The 14944-nt window shown below is 43.2% G+C and overlaps 1 protein-coding gene across 2 annotated transcripts in view; it reads left to right on the top strand.

Annotated features, from left to right (window-relative positions):
• The window catches only part of BRCC3 (BRCA1/BRCA2-containing complex subunit 3), a 35973-nt gene extending 26071 nt beyond the window's left edge, over positions 1 to 9902 (top strand). For both annotated transcript variants that reach the window (XM_084871145.1, XM_084871146.1), the window contains 5 exons: positions 341 to 396; positions 2663 to 2794; positions 3267 to 3310; positions 4798 to 4966; positions 8315 to 9902. In XM_084871145.1, coding sequence (XP_084727271.1) covers positions 341 to 396; positions 2663 to 2794; positions 3267 to 3310; positions 4798 to 4949 — 384 coding nt within the window. In that variant the 3' untranslated portion in view covers positions 4950 to 4966; positions 8315 to 9902. The remainder of the gene's footprint in view (positions 1 to 340; positions 397 to 2662; positions 2795 to 3266; positions 3311 to 4797; positions 4967 to 8314) is intronic.
• Positions 9903 to 14944: the final 5042 nt, after the last annotated feature.

The raw sequence follows: 14944 nt of genomic DNA, 5'->3' as shown, positions 1-14944 counted from the left end.
AGAATTACTTCTATTACATTCTAAAATATTATTTCCCCCCTCTGGCTCTATTCTTGTCCATCAGTTTATGTTGTTCATTATATTCCACAAATGAGTGAGACCATGTGATATTTATCTTTCTCCGGCTGGCTTATTTCACTTAGCGTGATGCTCTCCAAGTCCATCCATATGATTGTGGCCACTGTGTGTTGAGTTAGTTATATGATACTTACAGAAGCTGATTTATGACATATTCCATCTCTGTGATCTCTGTCTTTGAACTTGAGGTTAGAGCTCACCTTTTTCAGAATTGATCCTTCTCTGCATGACCTTTCTTTTTTTATTATTTATTTTTTTGTAGACTGGCCGGGTACTCTACACTTGCTTTCAATCCATTCAGGCCCAAAAGAGCTCAGAGTAAGTATGACAGAGATGTATGTATGTATTGGTGGGCTAATTTCTAGTCCAGGAAATTGATTGTTTTGTTTCTTTTTCTTGTTGTTAATCCTCACCTGAGAATATTTTTTCCATTGATTTTTCGACAGTGGAAGGGATGGAGAGAGACAGAGAGAAACCTCGATGTGAGAGAGGCACATTGATTGGTTGCCTCCCTCATGCCTCCTGACCAGGCCCGGGGATTGAATCTGCAGCTGAGGTACATGCCATTGACCAGAACGAACCCGGGACCCTTCAGTCCATGGGCTCACACTCTATCCAGCAAGCCAAAAACGGTTATGGCTGTTTTGTTTCATTTTATTTCTCTCACTGGTAAGACTAAGAATTATATAGTCTACTTATTTCCACTAGCATCTCCGTGATGAGTTAGAATCTCTCTCTCTCTTTAAAAAAACAAACAAACATTTTATTGATTTTTTACAGAGAGGAAGAGAGAGGGATAGAGTTAGAAACATCAATGAGAGAGAAACATGCATCAGCTGCCTCTTGCACACCCCCTACTGGGGATGTGCCTGCAACCAAGGTACATGCCCTTGACCGGAACAGAACCTGGGACCTTTCAGTCCATAGGCAGGCGCTCTATCCACTGTGCCAAACCAGTTTCGGCTAGAATCTCTTTAGCATCTTGGGTATTGGGGACCTAGAAAGCTAGGGTCATGCAAGCAGTCTTTTAATTGCAATTACATCCTCACAGTCCTGTAATTTCTTAAATAAGAAAAAAGAAATATATATATATATATATATATATATATATATATATATATATATATATATATATATAATTTTATTGAATTCAGAGAGGAAGGGAGAGGGAGAGATAGAAACATCAATGATGAGATCGGCTGCCTCTTGCACACCCCCTACTGGGGATCGAGTCTGCAACCTGGGCACATCTCCTGACTGGGAATCAAACCAATGACATCCTGGTTTCTAGGTCTCCACTCAACCACTGTGCCATGCCAGCTGGGCCTGCCCGGCATTTCTTGCATTTATTCTGATTTACACTGTTACTTTTCCTTTTTCTGGTGAATTGTAAATCAAACACCAAGTATGTGGAGTAGTATGGATTTATATAGACTATTGTCTTTGCTGTGCCATAAACTTAACTTTAGAATTACAGTATCTCATTCAAATGTTTGCATTGGTTAGCTTCCTCATTTAAATTCAATTAAACCTAAATTAGAAAAAAAAACCTTACCAATAATTTAATATCCGCTATATGCCAAGTAGGCACTGAGGATGCAAAGATGAAAGTCAGGCTGATTATCTATAACTGGGAAACAGAAGCAAAGAATGTTTAAAATTTTTTTCTTATAATAATTGTTATTATTATAGCATTGTAGCATTGTTTGAAATAGCAACAAATTAGAAGAAACATATGCCTGTCAGTGGAAAAGACGGATAAAGAAAAGGTGATGTGTGTATATGTATGAATATATACCATTTTCAGCAACATGGATGGACCTGGAGAACATTATGTTAAGTGAAATAAGCCAGACACAGAACAGCAAATCTTACATGCTCTCACTTATATGTGGAATCTAAAATAGTCAAACTCATAGAAGCAGGGACTAGAATGGTGGTTGTTAGGGTTGGGATGGCAGAGGAAGTGTTGGTAAAAGGATACAAAATTTCAGGATGAATTCTAGAGATATAATATACGACAGGATAACTATAGTTAACACTACTATATTATATACTTGAAATTTGCTAATAAAGTAAATCTTAGTGTTCTCACGACAAAAAAGGTAACTATGTGAGGTGATAAATATGTTGATTAGCTTGAGTGTGGTAATCATTTCACAGTATATATATATATATATTTGTAAACCTTAAATATATATAACTAGAGGCCTGGTGCATGAGATTCGTGGGGGGGCGGGCGTTGTCCCTCAGCCCAGCCTGCACCCTTTCGCAGCCCAGAAGCCCTCAGGGGATGTCTGATTGCCATGGAGGCACTTGCCAGGCTTGAACCCAGCTTCTGGGCTTCTGGCTGAGCAGTGTTCCCATTGTGGGAGTGCACTGACCACCAGGAGTCAGTTCCTGTGTTGAGTGTCTGCCCCCTGGTGGTCAGTGCACATCATAGCAACCCTTCATTTAGCTGTTCAATTTGCATATTACCCTTCTATTATATAGGATTATTATATAGGATTCCTATTTGTCAATTATACCTCAAAAAGCTTGAGACAGACAAACAAAAAACTGACTTGGATTGATTGTCTTGCAGGTATGAGAGAATTGAAATCCCAATCCATATTGTACCTCATGTGAGCATTGGGAAAGTGTGCCTTGAATCAGCAGTTGAGCTGCCCAAGATCCTGTGCCAAGAGGAGCAGGATGCATATAGGAGGATCCACAGGTAGAAAGCTTCTCACTTCTCTTCTCCATTCCTAAGGCCCAGCCTATTGTCCTCTTCTCTCCTTTCATCTTAGCAGCTTCAACCCCTGGCCCCAGCTGGGGCTCGAGTAGAAGGCAACAAATCGATGTGTCTCACATTGATGTTTCTCTCTCTCTCTCTCTCTCTTACTCTTTCTCTCTCTCTCTCTCTCTCTCCATCTTCCCTCCCTTCCACTCTGTCTAAAAATCATTGAAAAATATCATCTGGTGAAGATTTTAAAAAATATCTTTGAATTATATTAAAGCTCTGAATAAAGTCACGTCTCAAAAATCATGCCAAATTTAACCATAATGGGAATTTAAATAATACATAGTCACCTAATCCAGATTGCAGAGGTCTGGCACAGTGTTTCATTTTGCTATAGAGTCCATGACCATTTCATTTTCCCTCCCCTGCTGCTTTGTTGCTAACCGAAACTCTTTTATCCCTTTAGTCTTACACATCTGGACTCAGTGACCAAGATCCATAATGGCTCAGGTAAGATTTTTTTTCATATTTATAGGCAGTGATCGATCTCTGGAATTCTCAGCTGACAGAAGCAAATTTAGTTGAAGTGACTGAAGTGATTGGTACAAGTTATCCTCACGTTCCCTTTCCCAAAAGCTTTGCCTTCCATTAATCCTGCTCTCACCTTTTCTATCGAATGCCTTAGAAACTCGGATAATAGAAGTGCTACCTAGAGTAAGACTGGAGGAAAGATAGGGACACGTTTTCTGAGAGACCCCCTCAGTGGTGTGCTGGTACGTGTTTAACAACCAATTCTCAGGGAGGGGTAGGGCCCTGATTTGGTGTGTTTGCGTTTCCATAGTATAATAGCTCTCCATGGCTGGTTCCAAACAACTAATATGTCCTCAATCAGATCACGAACTTTCTGAAATTTCAATAATTGGCTCTCATGAGCTGGTCTAAGTTGGTTCCAGTATACCACTACCTGCCTATGGTGGTGGGAATCGAGAGAGTTGGATAGAAACACAGACAGAAAGACAGATGAGCCAAAGCCGGTTTGGCTCAGTGGATAGAGTGTCGGTCTGCGGACTGAAAGGTCCCAGGTTCAATTCCAGTCAAGGGCATGTACATTGGTTGCGGGCACATCCCCGGTAGGGGGTGTGCAGGAGGCAGCTGGTCGATGTTTCTCTCTCAACGTTTCTAGCTCTCTATCTCTCTCCCTTCTTCTCTGTAAAAAATCAATAAAATATATATTTTTTAAAAAGACAGGTAAAAGGGAGGGCATGTGGAAGGAAATTTTTTCATGCCAATAAATATAGAAGGAATCCCTATACTAATACAAGGCCAAGGAACAGCAAACAGAATATAGTACACAGCTGTCCACCCACATTTCCTCTCTAGTCCTGAGTCGCAGGCCGTTCTGTGCAAACTTCCCCACTGGCTGACACAGTTACTAGTGAGGAAGAAGAGGAGGCTTTTAAGTGTTACTGGTAATTACTTTGAGAGAGATGGCTTAGTAGAGTGGTCGGCAAACTCATTAGTCAACAGAGCCAAATATCAACTGTACAACGATTGCAATTTCTTTTTGAGAGCCACATTTTTTAAACTTAAACTTCTAATGCCACTTCTTCAAAATAGACTCGCCCAGGCCATGGTATTTTGTGGAAGAGCCACACTCAAGGGGCCAAAGAGCCGCATGTGGCTCGCGAGCCGCAGTTTGCCGACCACGGGCTTAGTGTATCTGCCCCATCATTTGAGTAAAGAGCTGGTCATTTTCTGCTCTCTGCTTAGCTAGGCTTCCCTCTGGGCCGCGCATCCAGGGGTGTTCAGCAATGCCCCAGAATAGGTACCATGGCTCAGCTGTTCTGCCTTTCCTCTGGATGGCCATACAAAATTGCCTGCCAGTCCTACTTCCTGCACTTTTTCTACGTCCTCCTCCAACCCCTTCTTTCCGTGTTCGTAGTTGGGGGAGCTGCTGGGGACGGCGTGTTATCTCATCTGTGGTTTTCCTATTGAAGTGTTTACCAAGAACCTGTGCAGTCAGATGTCAGCCGTCAGCGGGCCTCTCCTCCAGTGGCTGGAGGACAGACTGGAGCAAAACCAACACCATTTGCAGGAGTTGGAGCAAGAAAAAGAAGAGCTTATGCAAGAACTCTCTTCTCTAGAATAAAGTGGGAGATAAAGGAAGTAAGACATTTTTTTTTCTCCAATGGTCTGAAAATTCACACTCTTCATGTATGGGCAGACAATGGAGCAGCTCTTTTTATATCACAGTGGATGAGTTGTATGCATGGAATAAATACGGGACATCTTAAAAGATTCATTGGGGCTTAATGAACCCTGTCCCTATAACTGGCCTACAAAGAGCATTGCAAGATGACTTAAGACAGTGTTTTTCAACCTTTTTTGGGCAAAGGCACACTTGTTTCATGAAAAAAATCACGAGGCACACCACCATTAGAAAATGTTAAAAAATTTAACTCTGTGCCTATATTGACTATATATAAAGTAATTCTCTTGAATAGGAATCAAATAAACACAAAGAAAGTATTTTATAATTACTTTATTATAAAATATTAAGTAAACAAAATAGTGAAAAATTATAAAATTCTTGTCTTGTCTGCACCTACGTGTGCCGTGGAATAGCGGTTGAAAAACGCTGACTTAAGAGAATATGAAAGGTTTTTTAAAAAGGTGGTAGCAGGTGTATTGGCAAGGACGACCTATAATAAGATGTCCGAGGGATATATTTTAAATGCTTATTTTCTCCTTGTTTAACTTGGGAATATTTATTTTCATTTTCAGATACACTCACTCCCTAGAACAAGTTGAAGGAAGGATAGTATTTAATGTTTCAGTTTTGTGGTTATGCACAAGTAAATACGTACACGGATTATGTCTTCCTTCTTGATCTCTGAAATAGGTATTCTTTTTTTTCTTAGTGCAGGATTTACTTGAAATATGGATTCTGAGATACCTATCAAAATGGAATCTATGTGGGTATCTTTCTAACCAAATAGATGAGTTCTAGCATATTTTTTTTAAATCAATCTTTATTGTTCATATTATTACAAAGGTTCCTCATTTCTTCCCCCCTCCACCAGGTTCCCACCCCACCCTCCGCCCCTTCCCCACCCCCCATTGTCCTCATCCATAGGTGCACAGTTAATGTTCAGTCTCTTCCCGCATCCACCGCTCCCCCTTTCCTAGAGAACAGTCAGCCCACTCCCCTCCCGTCAACAGCTAATATTGTTCATCAGGTTTTTCAATCTCCTTTTTTGTTGTTGTTGTTGTTTTTAATTAATAAACTTTTACACTTCTAAGAATAAATTTTAAAATCTAACAATTTTAAACCTTGTTTTTTTTTTCTGCCCTGGGAATTGAGAAGCAAGCTTGTTTACATGTAAACTTGCCCTTAGGCTATCAAAAGGTATAGCCATTCAAGTGTAAATGGACACATTGTTTAAAGGTAGCTGCTGGTTGGAATTGGATTACCTGTTCTGGGTGGGAAGGGCTTGTCCTCCCCTTTCTCCATTAAATTTAAGGTGTTAGCTTTAAAACCTCTTTTGGGCAAGAGACCTTAAACTTTCAGAACTTTAAATTTTTCAGATAGTAAATCAGTTACTTAGCATTTTCTCAAATCAATAATACCTCCACATGCCCAAGGATAACACTTCACACAAAAGACATTTCCAAATAGATCAACCAACCTCATCCAGACCCCACACAAGGCACTCACAGATCAACACCCCAGCGCTATACTAACTCAACACATCCAGATCTAAGCCTTCATCACTTGATTCAGCAGACCCTCAAGTTCCCCCAAAAGTTTCCAGCTATGTCTGAGAGGCAGCCTTGGGGCTGGGGCAGGCGAGGAGCTAGCTGTTCTGGGCCTGGCTACTCCAGGCCTGGCCTCTGTTGTTCTGGTCCGTCCCACAACCAGCTGCTCTGGGTCTGGCCACTGCCACTCCCAGCCTGGCTGCTGCTGCTCCGGGTCTGGCTGCTCCTGACCCTGTTGCTCTGGGCCTGGCTGCTCTGGACCCGGCTGCTCCGGGCCCGGCCGCTTCAGGCCTGGCCATTTCCGGCCTGGCAGCTGCTGCTCCGGGTCTTGCTGCTCCCGAACCGGCTGCTCTGGGCCCGGCTGCTCCGGGCCCGGCCGCTCCGGGCCTGGCCGCTCCCGACCTGGCTGAGTTCTAGCATATTTGAAGTAAAATTGTATTTACCTAGAATTTCCATCTATCTATATAAAAGCCTGAGTGACCTGCTGACCGGATGGTAGCTTTGACATGCACTGCCTACCAGGGAGCAGATGCTCAATGCAGGAGCAGAAACCATAGGCATGGGAACATGGAACAGACTGATAAATCTCAGAGGAAAGGGGGTGGGGGGAGGATAGGAAGAGATTAACCAAAGATCTTATATGCATACTAGAGGCCTGGTGCACAAAATTCCTGCAAGGGGGGGGGGTGTTCCTCAGCCCGGCCTGCACCCTTTTGCAATCCGGGACCCCTCAGGTACAGTCCGTAGACCTGACATGTGATCAGGGCCTATTGGGGCTTTCCTTCCCCTGGCTGCCGGCCCCACCCCGGCCACTGTCACTGCTTGCCATCTGTATGGCAAGGTCCTCCCTCCCCTGCCACCAGTTGCCTCCCTCTGTGGGTGACAGGTGTGGGGTGCAATCACTTGGCTGGCCTGGGCCTCCCTCTGTGGGGTGATCGATGGTGGGGCCCCCAAACCAAACGCCATGCAGAGGGAGGCCCCATCCACCTGGCCGGGGCTCCTTCTTTGGGGCGTTCATGATTTTCCAGAAATATTTAGGATTTAGGAGATAACAAAAACAATACTTTGAAATGTTCTGTTGCACCTTAACCTGTTTGGCTCAGTGGGTAGAGTGTCAGCTTGTGGACTGAAGGGTCCCGGGTTCAATTCTGGTCAAGGGTACATGCCTTGGTTGAGGGCTCCATCCCCACTGTGGGGCATGCAGGAGGCAGCTGATCAATGATTCTCTCTCATCACTGATGTTTCTATCTCTCCCTTTTCCCTCCTCTCTGAAATCAATAAATATATATATATATATATATATATATATATATATATATATATATATATATATATATTTAAAGTTCTATTGCATTATTCTGACCACGTATAACTACAAATGTGGTCTTCAGAAAAGAGCCGAGCCTATTGCATACTGAAATGACAGGGGAAACTGGAGGAGGTAGAAAGAAAGTAAACAAAAAGAGCCCCAATCCCAATAACAACAAAGTGCTATTTTTTGGTTTTGTTTCTTATTTCTCCTTAGATTATTGTTTTTCATGTTTCAAAGTATAGTCCAGAACCACCTGCACCAGAATTACTTGGAGGTCAAACTTCATCTCTGGGGGTGGGACCCAGAAATTGTCATGAACTCCCCAGCTGATGCTAAGGCATGCTGAAGTTTGAAAACCACTACACTAGGGCATATGCAGTATAAATGCTATATTTTCCCAAATTTCTCACAGCCACATTTCTTCTCTTTTTGTTTCCCTATAGGAAAAAATGAAAATATCCAAGTGTAAAATTAATTAACCTAAATCAATTTTGAAGAAAAAGTTGGAAGATTCACATTATTTGATTGAAGACTTAGTATAAAGCAAGAGTAATCAAGATGATAAGGTATATGTCCAATGGATTTTGACAAAATTATGAAAGCAATTCAATGAAGGAAGGATAGTCTTTTCAACAAATGATACGGGAGTATTTGAACACCCAAAGGCAAAAAAATGAACTTTGACATAACATGCAAATCTTATTCAAAAATCAACACAACTACATCATGAACTTATATGTAAACATTTTAGAAATAAAATCATGAAAAAATCTTCAGGATCTTGGACTAGGCAACAAGTTCCCAGCCTCCAGCCCCAAGGCACAATCCTAAAAGGAAAAGTTGATATATTGGACTTCATCAAAATGAAAAACTTTTGTTTCACAAAAAATTTAAGAGGAAGAAATTGAGACTTATTTGCAAACCATGTATCTGATCAATCTAGAACATATAACGGTAAAAACAAACAATCCAATTACAAAAGATGTGAATAGGCTAAATGAATTTCACTAAAGAGTATAAATGGATAGCAAGTAAGCACATGGAAAGATGTTGAACTTAATTAGTCATCAGGGAATGCAAATTAACATCATAATGATGTATTTCTACACATTTATCAGAATGCCTAAAAGATATTGAAAATATCGGATGCTGTTGAACATAGGAACTGGATCTCTCTATTGCATGGCTGATAGAAATGAAAAATGAAATTTTAATAAAGTTAAACATACATGTACCATATGACCCAGCAGTTGAACTCATGGTCATTTATCACAGAGATATGAAAACCTGTTGACAAGAAAACTTGTATACAAGTGTTCTTAGCATCTTTCTATTAGCCCCAAGCTGTAAGCAAACCAGATGTCTTCCAATTGAGTGGTTAAACCAACCATCCATACTATGGAATACTATTCAATGTAAAGCAGGGGTCTTCAAACTACGGCCCGCGGGCCACATGCGGCCCGCAGAGGAGTCTGATCCGGCCCGCCAGGTTTTTTGGGCAGTGAGCGCAGCCCAGGTGTTACAGTAGGAATTAGTAGTTCATATAGTCCGGCCCTCCAGCTCTCTGAGGGACCGTGATCTGGCCCCCACTTTAAAAAGTTTGAGGACCCCTGATGTAAAGGAATAGACTATTGACACACACAACTTGAATAGTCCTCAAGGGTATCATGATGAATGAAAAAAAGTCTCAAAAGGTCATGTAGGTATGATTGATTTATATAGCATTCTTGAAATGACAAAATTAAAGAAACCGAGAACAGATGAATGGTGACCAGGCATAGGGACTGGAGGGGTATTGGGTATGTGTGACTATTAAGGGATAATATCCTTTGTGGTGATGGAACAATTCTGTGTCATGATTGTGGTGGTGATTAAATGAATTTCAGTATGTGCTAAAACTACACATACCCACAAACGAATGCATGTAAAATCTGAGTAAGTCCTGCAATCTGACAAGGAGTATTGTACCATTGTATCATGTGAAACTGGGTACGGTCTGCAGTCTAATAAAGAGTATTATACCATTTTCAATATGTTGATTTTGTTTTTGTTTTTAATCTTTATTGCTGAGAATATTACAGATGTCCTCCTTTTTCCTTCCCATTAAACATAGATGTTAAAATCCTCAACAAAATATGAGTATACTGAATCTAGCAATACATTAAAAAGATCATATACTATGATCAAATGCAATTTTTTTTCCTGGGGTGCAAGTTTGGTACAATACCCCCCAAAGCAATTAACATTATATATCACATAAACCACATGTGTCAAACACAAGGCCCGCGGGCCAAATCCAGCCCGCCAGGCCTTGCAATGTGGCCCGCACCGCGCTGACATCACTGCACTCCGCTGTCAGTTTATGACATTGTCAGTTTATGACTGTTCAGTAAACCATTCGGCCCGCGATTTAGGCTGGATTTTAGATTTTGTCCCCTTCTCTGATTGAGTTCGACACCCCTAACATAAACGAATGAGTGATAAAATCCTATGATCAGATCATATTGGTGCAAAAAAAGCATTTAAAAAAATCCAGCACCCATTAAGATAAAAATACTCAGCAAAGTAGGAACAGAGGGAACGCATCTCAACATAATAAAGGCCGTATATTACAGTCCTACAGCTATCATACTCAATGGGGAAAACTAAAAGCATTTCCCTGAAGATCAGAACAAGACATGGATTTTCACTTTCACCACTCTTATTCAACAGAGAACTGAAAGTCCACAACTATCAAAAAATAAATAAATAAAAGGCATCCAAATTGGAAAGGAAGAAGGAAAACTGTCATTATTTGCAGATGACATGATACTGTACTAGTATATAGTGAATCCTGACATTTCCACCAAAAAACTAGAACTGATACATTCAGTAAAGTAGTAGGATACAAAATAAATATCTAGAAATTGGTTGCATTTTTATGCACCAACTAGAGGTCCACTACACGGATTCATGTACTGGTGGGTCTCTTGGCCTGGCGTGCACCCTCTCGCAATCTGGGGCCCTTGGGAGGTGTCAGAGAGCCAGTTTCACCCCATCCCCCAGGCCCCATACTGACAGGAGGTAGCCCAATCCTGTGTGTTGAACATTTGCCCCCTGGTGGTCAGTGTGCATCATAGCGACCAGTCAATTGGTTGCTTAGGCTTTACATATCCCATTAATAAAAGTCTATGTGGCCCTAGCCTGTTTGGCTCAGTGGATAGAGCGTCAGCCTGTGGACTGAAAGGTCTCAGGTTTGATTCTGGTCAAGGGTACATGTCTGGGTTGTGAGCTTGATCCCCAGTAGGGCATGTGCAGGAGGCAGCCAATCAATGATTCTCTCTCATCATTGATGTTTCTTTCTCTCCTCCCTCTCCATTTCTCTCTGAAATCAATAAAAATATATATATTCTAAAAGCCTATGTAGTTCTCACAACCTCATGCTGTGATGTGATGCTCTCATGCTGCAACAAGTGATCACCAGGAGGTTGTGTGGGTGGGCGGGGCTGCATGTGTACATGGGTGGGTGTGGGCTTGATGCTATGTGTGTGGTGTGGAGGCGGGGCCTGTGGCTCCAAGCAGCAAGGCCTGAGGGTCCCGCAGTTCTGTGCAGTGCAGAGGCAGGGCCCCAGGTTCCAGCCTACCTCTTTGGGGCAATCCATGAAGGAGCCCCTGATGGGTGGACAGGGCCTACCTTTTTGGGGTGATCGATCATGGGGTTCCTGCACTGTGATAGGGCACAGGTTAGGCTGAGGGACCCCTCCCCCGAAGTGCACAAATTTCGTGCACCGGGCCTCTATAGATAATGAACTATCAGAAAGGGAAACTAAAAAAACAATACCATTCACAATAGCTTAAAAAAAAAAAATAGGATACATAGGAATATATTTAATCATGGAGATAAAAGACTTGTACTTATAAAATTATTATTTCAAATATTTTTTTTGCCCTAGCCTGTTTGGCTCAGTGGATAGAGTGTTGGCCTGCAAACTGAAGAGTCCTGGGTTCAATTCCAGTCAAGGGCATGTACCTCCATTTCAGGTTCCTCCCCGGCCCTGGCCCATACAGGAGGCAACTAATTTATGTGTTTCTCTCACATTGATATATCTGTCTGCCTTTCCCTCTCTCTCACACTCTCTCGGAAAAATCTGGCATAGGAACCGGCCAATCAGAATCAATGGTGGGTGCTATGGGGAACCAATGGTTGCCTAGGAGGCGGAGCTTTTGATGCTGACTGGCATAGGAACCGACCAATCAGAAGCAAAGAAGGTGCTGCGGGGAACCAATGTCTGCCTAGGAGCCAGAGCTTCTGACATTAACTGTCATAGGTACCAACCAATGAAAACCAAATTTGGGTGCTATTGGGAGCCAATGGCTGCCTAAGAGTTGGAGCTTCTGACACTGGCTTGCATAGAAACTAATCAATGAAAACCAAATATGGGTAAGGTTTTCAGTCAATGCCTACCAAGGAGGTGGAGCTTCTGACACTGACTGGCATAGCAACTATCAATCAGAATCAAATTGGCCATCAGAGCAGGACATTTGGGTGGGACATCAGGTCTGCAGGGGAGTGCCATTGGGGGAGAGATCTTGATGGCAGTGGAGGGCAGTTAGGGGCAACCAGGACAGCAGGGTAGAGCAGTTAGGGGGCAGCAGGCTGGCAGGGGAGTGCAGTTAGGGGTGATCAGGCTGGCAGGCAGAGGCAGTTAGGAGCCAGTTGTCCCAGATTGTTAGAGGCATGTCTGACTGCCAGTTTAGTCCAATTCCTGGGATCAGGCCTAAAATGGCAATTGGAGCCGAAACCGGTTTGGCTCAGCGGTAGAGCGTTGGTCTGCGGACTGAAAGGTCTCAGGTTCGATTCCGGTCAAGGGCATGTACGTTGGTTGTGGGCACATCCCCAGTAGGGGGTGTGCAAGAGGCAGCTGGTCGATGTTTCTCTCTCATTGACGTTTCTAGCTCTCTATCTCTCTCCCTTCCTCTCTGTAAAAAATCAATAAAATATATTTTAGAAATAATAATAATAAAAAATAAAATGGCAATTGGAGATCCCACAAGGGGTCCCCAATTGGAGAGGGTGCAGGCTGAGTTCAGGGAATCTCCTCTCCATGCACAAATTTCATGCACCAGGCCTCTAGTCAATTAAATAAACAGTGTTGGAAAAATTAGACAGATACATGAAAAAAATGAAGCTAGACCAATTTCCCATACTATATATAAGAATAAACTCAAAATTGGTGAAAGACTTAAATATAAGACTTGAAACCATAAAACTCCTAGAAGAAAACATGGGCAGTAAAATATATGACATTTTTCTTAGCAATATTCTTTTTTTTTTAAAATATTTTATTGATTTTTCACAGAGAGGAAGGGAGAGGGATAGAGAGCTAGAAACATCGATGAGAGAGATACATCGACCAGTTGCCTCCTGCACACCCCCCATTGGGGATGTGCCCGCAACCAATGTACATGCCCTTGACCGGAATTGAACCTGGGACCCTTGAGTCTACAGATTGATGCTCTATCCACTGAGCCAAACAGGTCTCAGCAGCAATATTCTTTATGACATGTACTAGAGGCCCAATGAATGAAAATTCATGTAATGGAGGGGGGTGGTCCCTCAGCCAAGCCTTCCCCCTGTGACAGTCCGGGAGCCCTCAGGGGCAGGAGGCGACCTGGCAATCAGGGGAAGGTGATGCCCCCTTCACACATCACACCTTGGCTGCTGCCACTGCTGGCAGCACAACCCTCAGCCAGACCTGGTTACCTGAGACTCAGGCGGCCCTGGGTGGCTGGGCAGCTGTCATCCAACCCTTGCCTGCACCTCGGGCCAGCCCTGGGTGGCTGGGAGGCTGAGGGGACTGGGGGACTCCAGAGGCAGGTGCTCAGAGCAGCCAGGCCTGCCTGGGCCTGACTTTGTTTGCACCTTTTCAGGCTGGGTTGTGGGATATCTAACTCGCACAGAAAAGGTGAGAGAAGTCACTAAGGCATTGCTGAAGGATATACACTGAGTGGCTAGATTATGAATGCATAATAACCTGTCCACTTAGTGTATATCCTATATAATACCCTGTTTCCCCAAAAATAAGACAGTGTCTTATATTAATTTTCCCCCCAAAAGTTGTGCTAGGTCTCATTTTCAGGGGATGTCTTATCTTTCCATGCGCTAGGTCTTATTTTCGGAGGATGTCTTATTTTCGGGGAAACACGGTAAGAGGCTAATATGCAAATTGTCCCCTTGACTAGGAGTTCAACTAGCAGGTAGGCTGGCTCATGTCCCCTATCCTTGGCCAGGCTGGCCGGATCCACCCATGCACAAATTCATGCACCGGGTCTCTGACCATAGGGTCTGATAATGGCCCAGCCTTTGTAGCAGAAATAGTCCAACAGGTAGCCAAGGCTTTAGGAATTAGATGGAACCTACATACAGCTTACAGGCCTCAGAGTTCAGGGAAAGTAGAGCGCATGAACCGGACTCTAAAGCATACTATGGCTAAGCTATGCCAAGAGACAACCTTACCCTGGACAGATATTTTGCCTCTTGCACTCCTGTGGGTACACTGTGCCCCAAGGGCCAGGATAGGCTTCTCTCCCTTTGAAATTCTATATGGCAGACCCCCTCCCTTAATTCGGCCAAAGAGAGATTTGGAGGAAATAGGGAACTTAGAAATCCAGAAACAACTGCAAGGACTTGGAAAAACTGTCTTTAAGATCCACAGATGGGTTACTGACCGACTACCCATCTCTCTAGGAACAGCTGCACATTCTTATAAACCTGGAGACCAGGTTTGGGTAAAAGACTGGAAAAAAGAGCCCCTTAAGCCAATTTGGAAGGGACCCTGTCCAGTCATACTAACCACTCCCACAGCTCTCAAGTTTGCAGGACTGAACACCTGGATTCACCACTCCTGGGTGAAAGCAGCCCACCAGCCAAGTGCTTCCCAGCCTGATAGAAGGTGAGCTCTGACCAGAAACAGCCCCTGCAGATCACCCTCAAGGAGACAGCAGACCTGGCTGATCAACCTGCTCCGGGGAATTCAGAAATGCCCTGCTGAATTCTTCCTTACTCTAATCTTTCTTATCCTCTCTGAAAGGCA

This window comes from Pipistrellus hanaki, assembly GCF_964339955.1.
Source record: "Pipistrellus hanaki genome assembly, chromosome: X".
NCBI lineage: Eukaryota > Metazoa > Chordata > Mammalia > Chiroptera > Vespertilionidae > Pipistrellus > Pipistrellus hanaki.
Note: the sequence above shows the minus strand (reverse complement) of the source record. Positions and strands in the feature narration are given on the sequence as shown.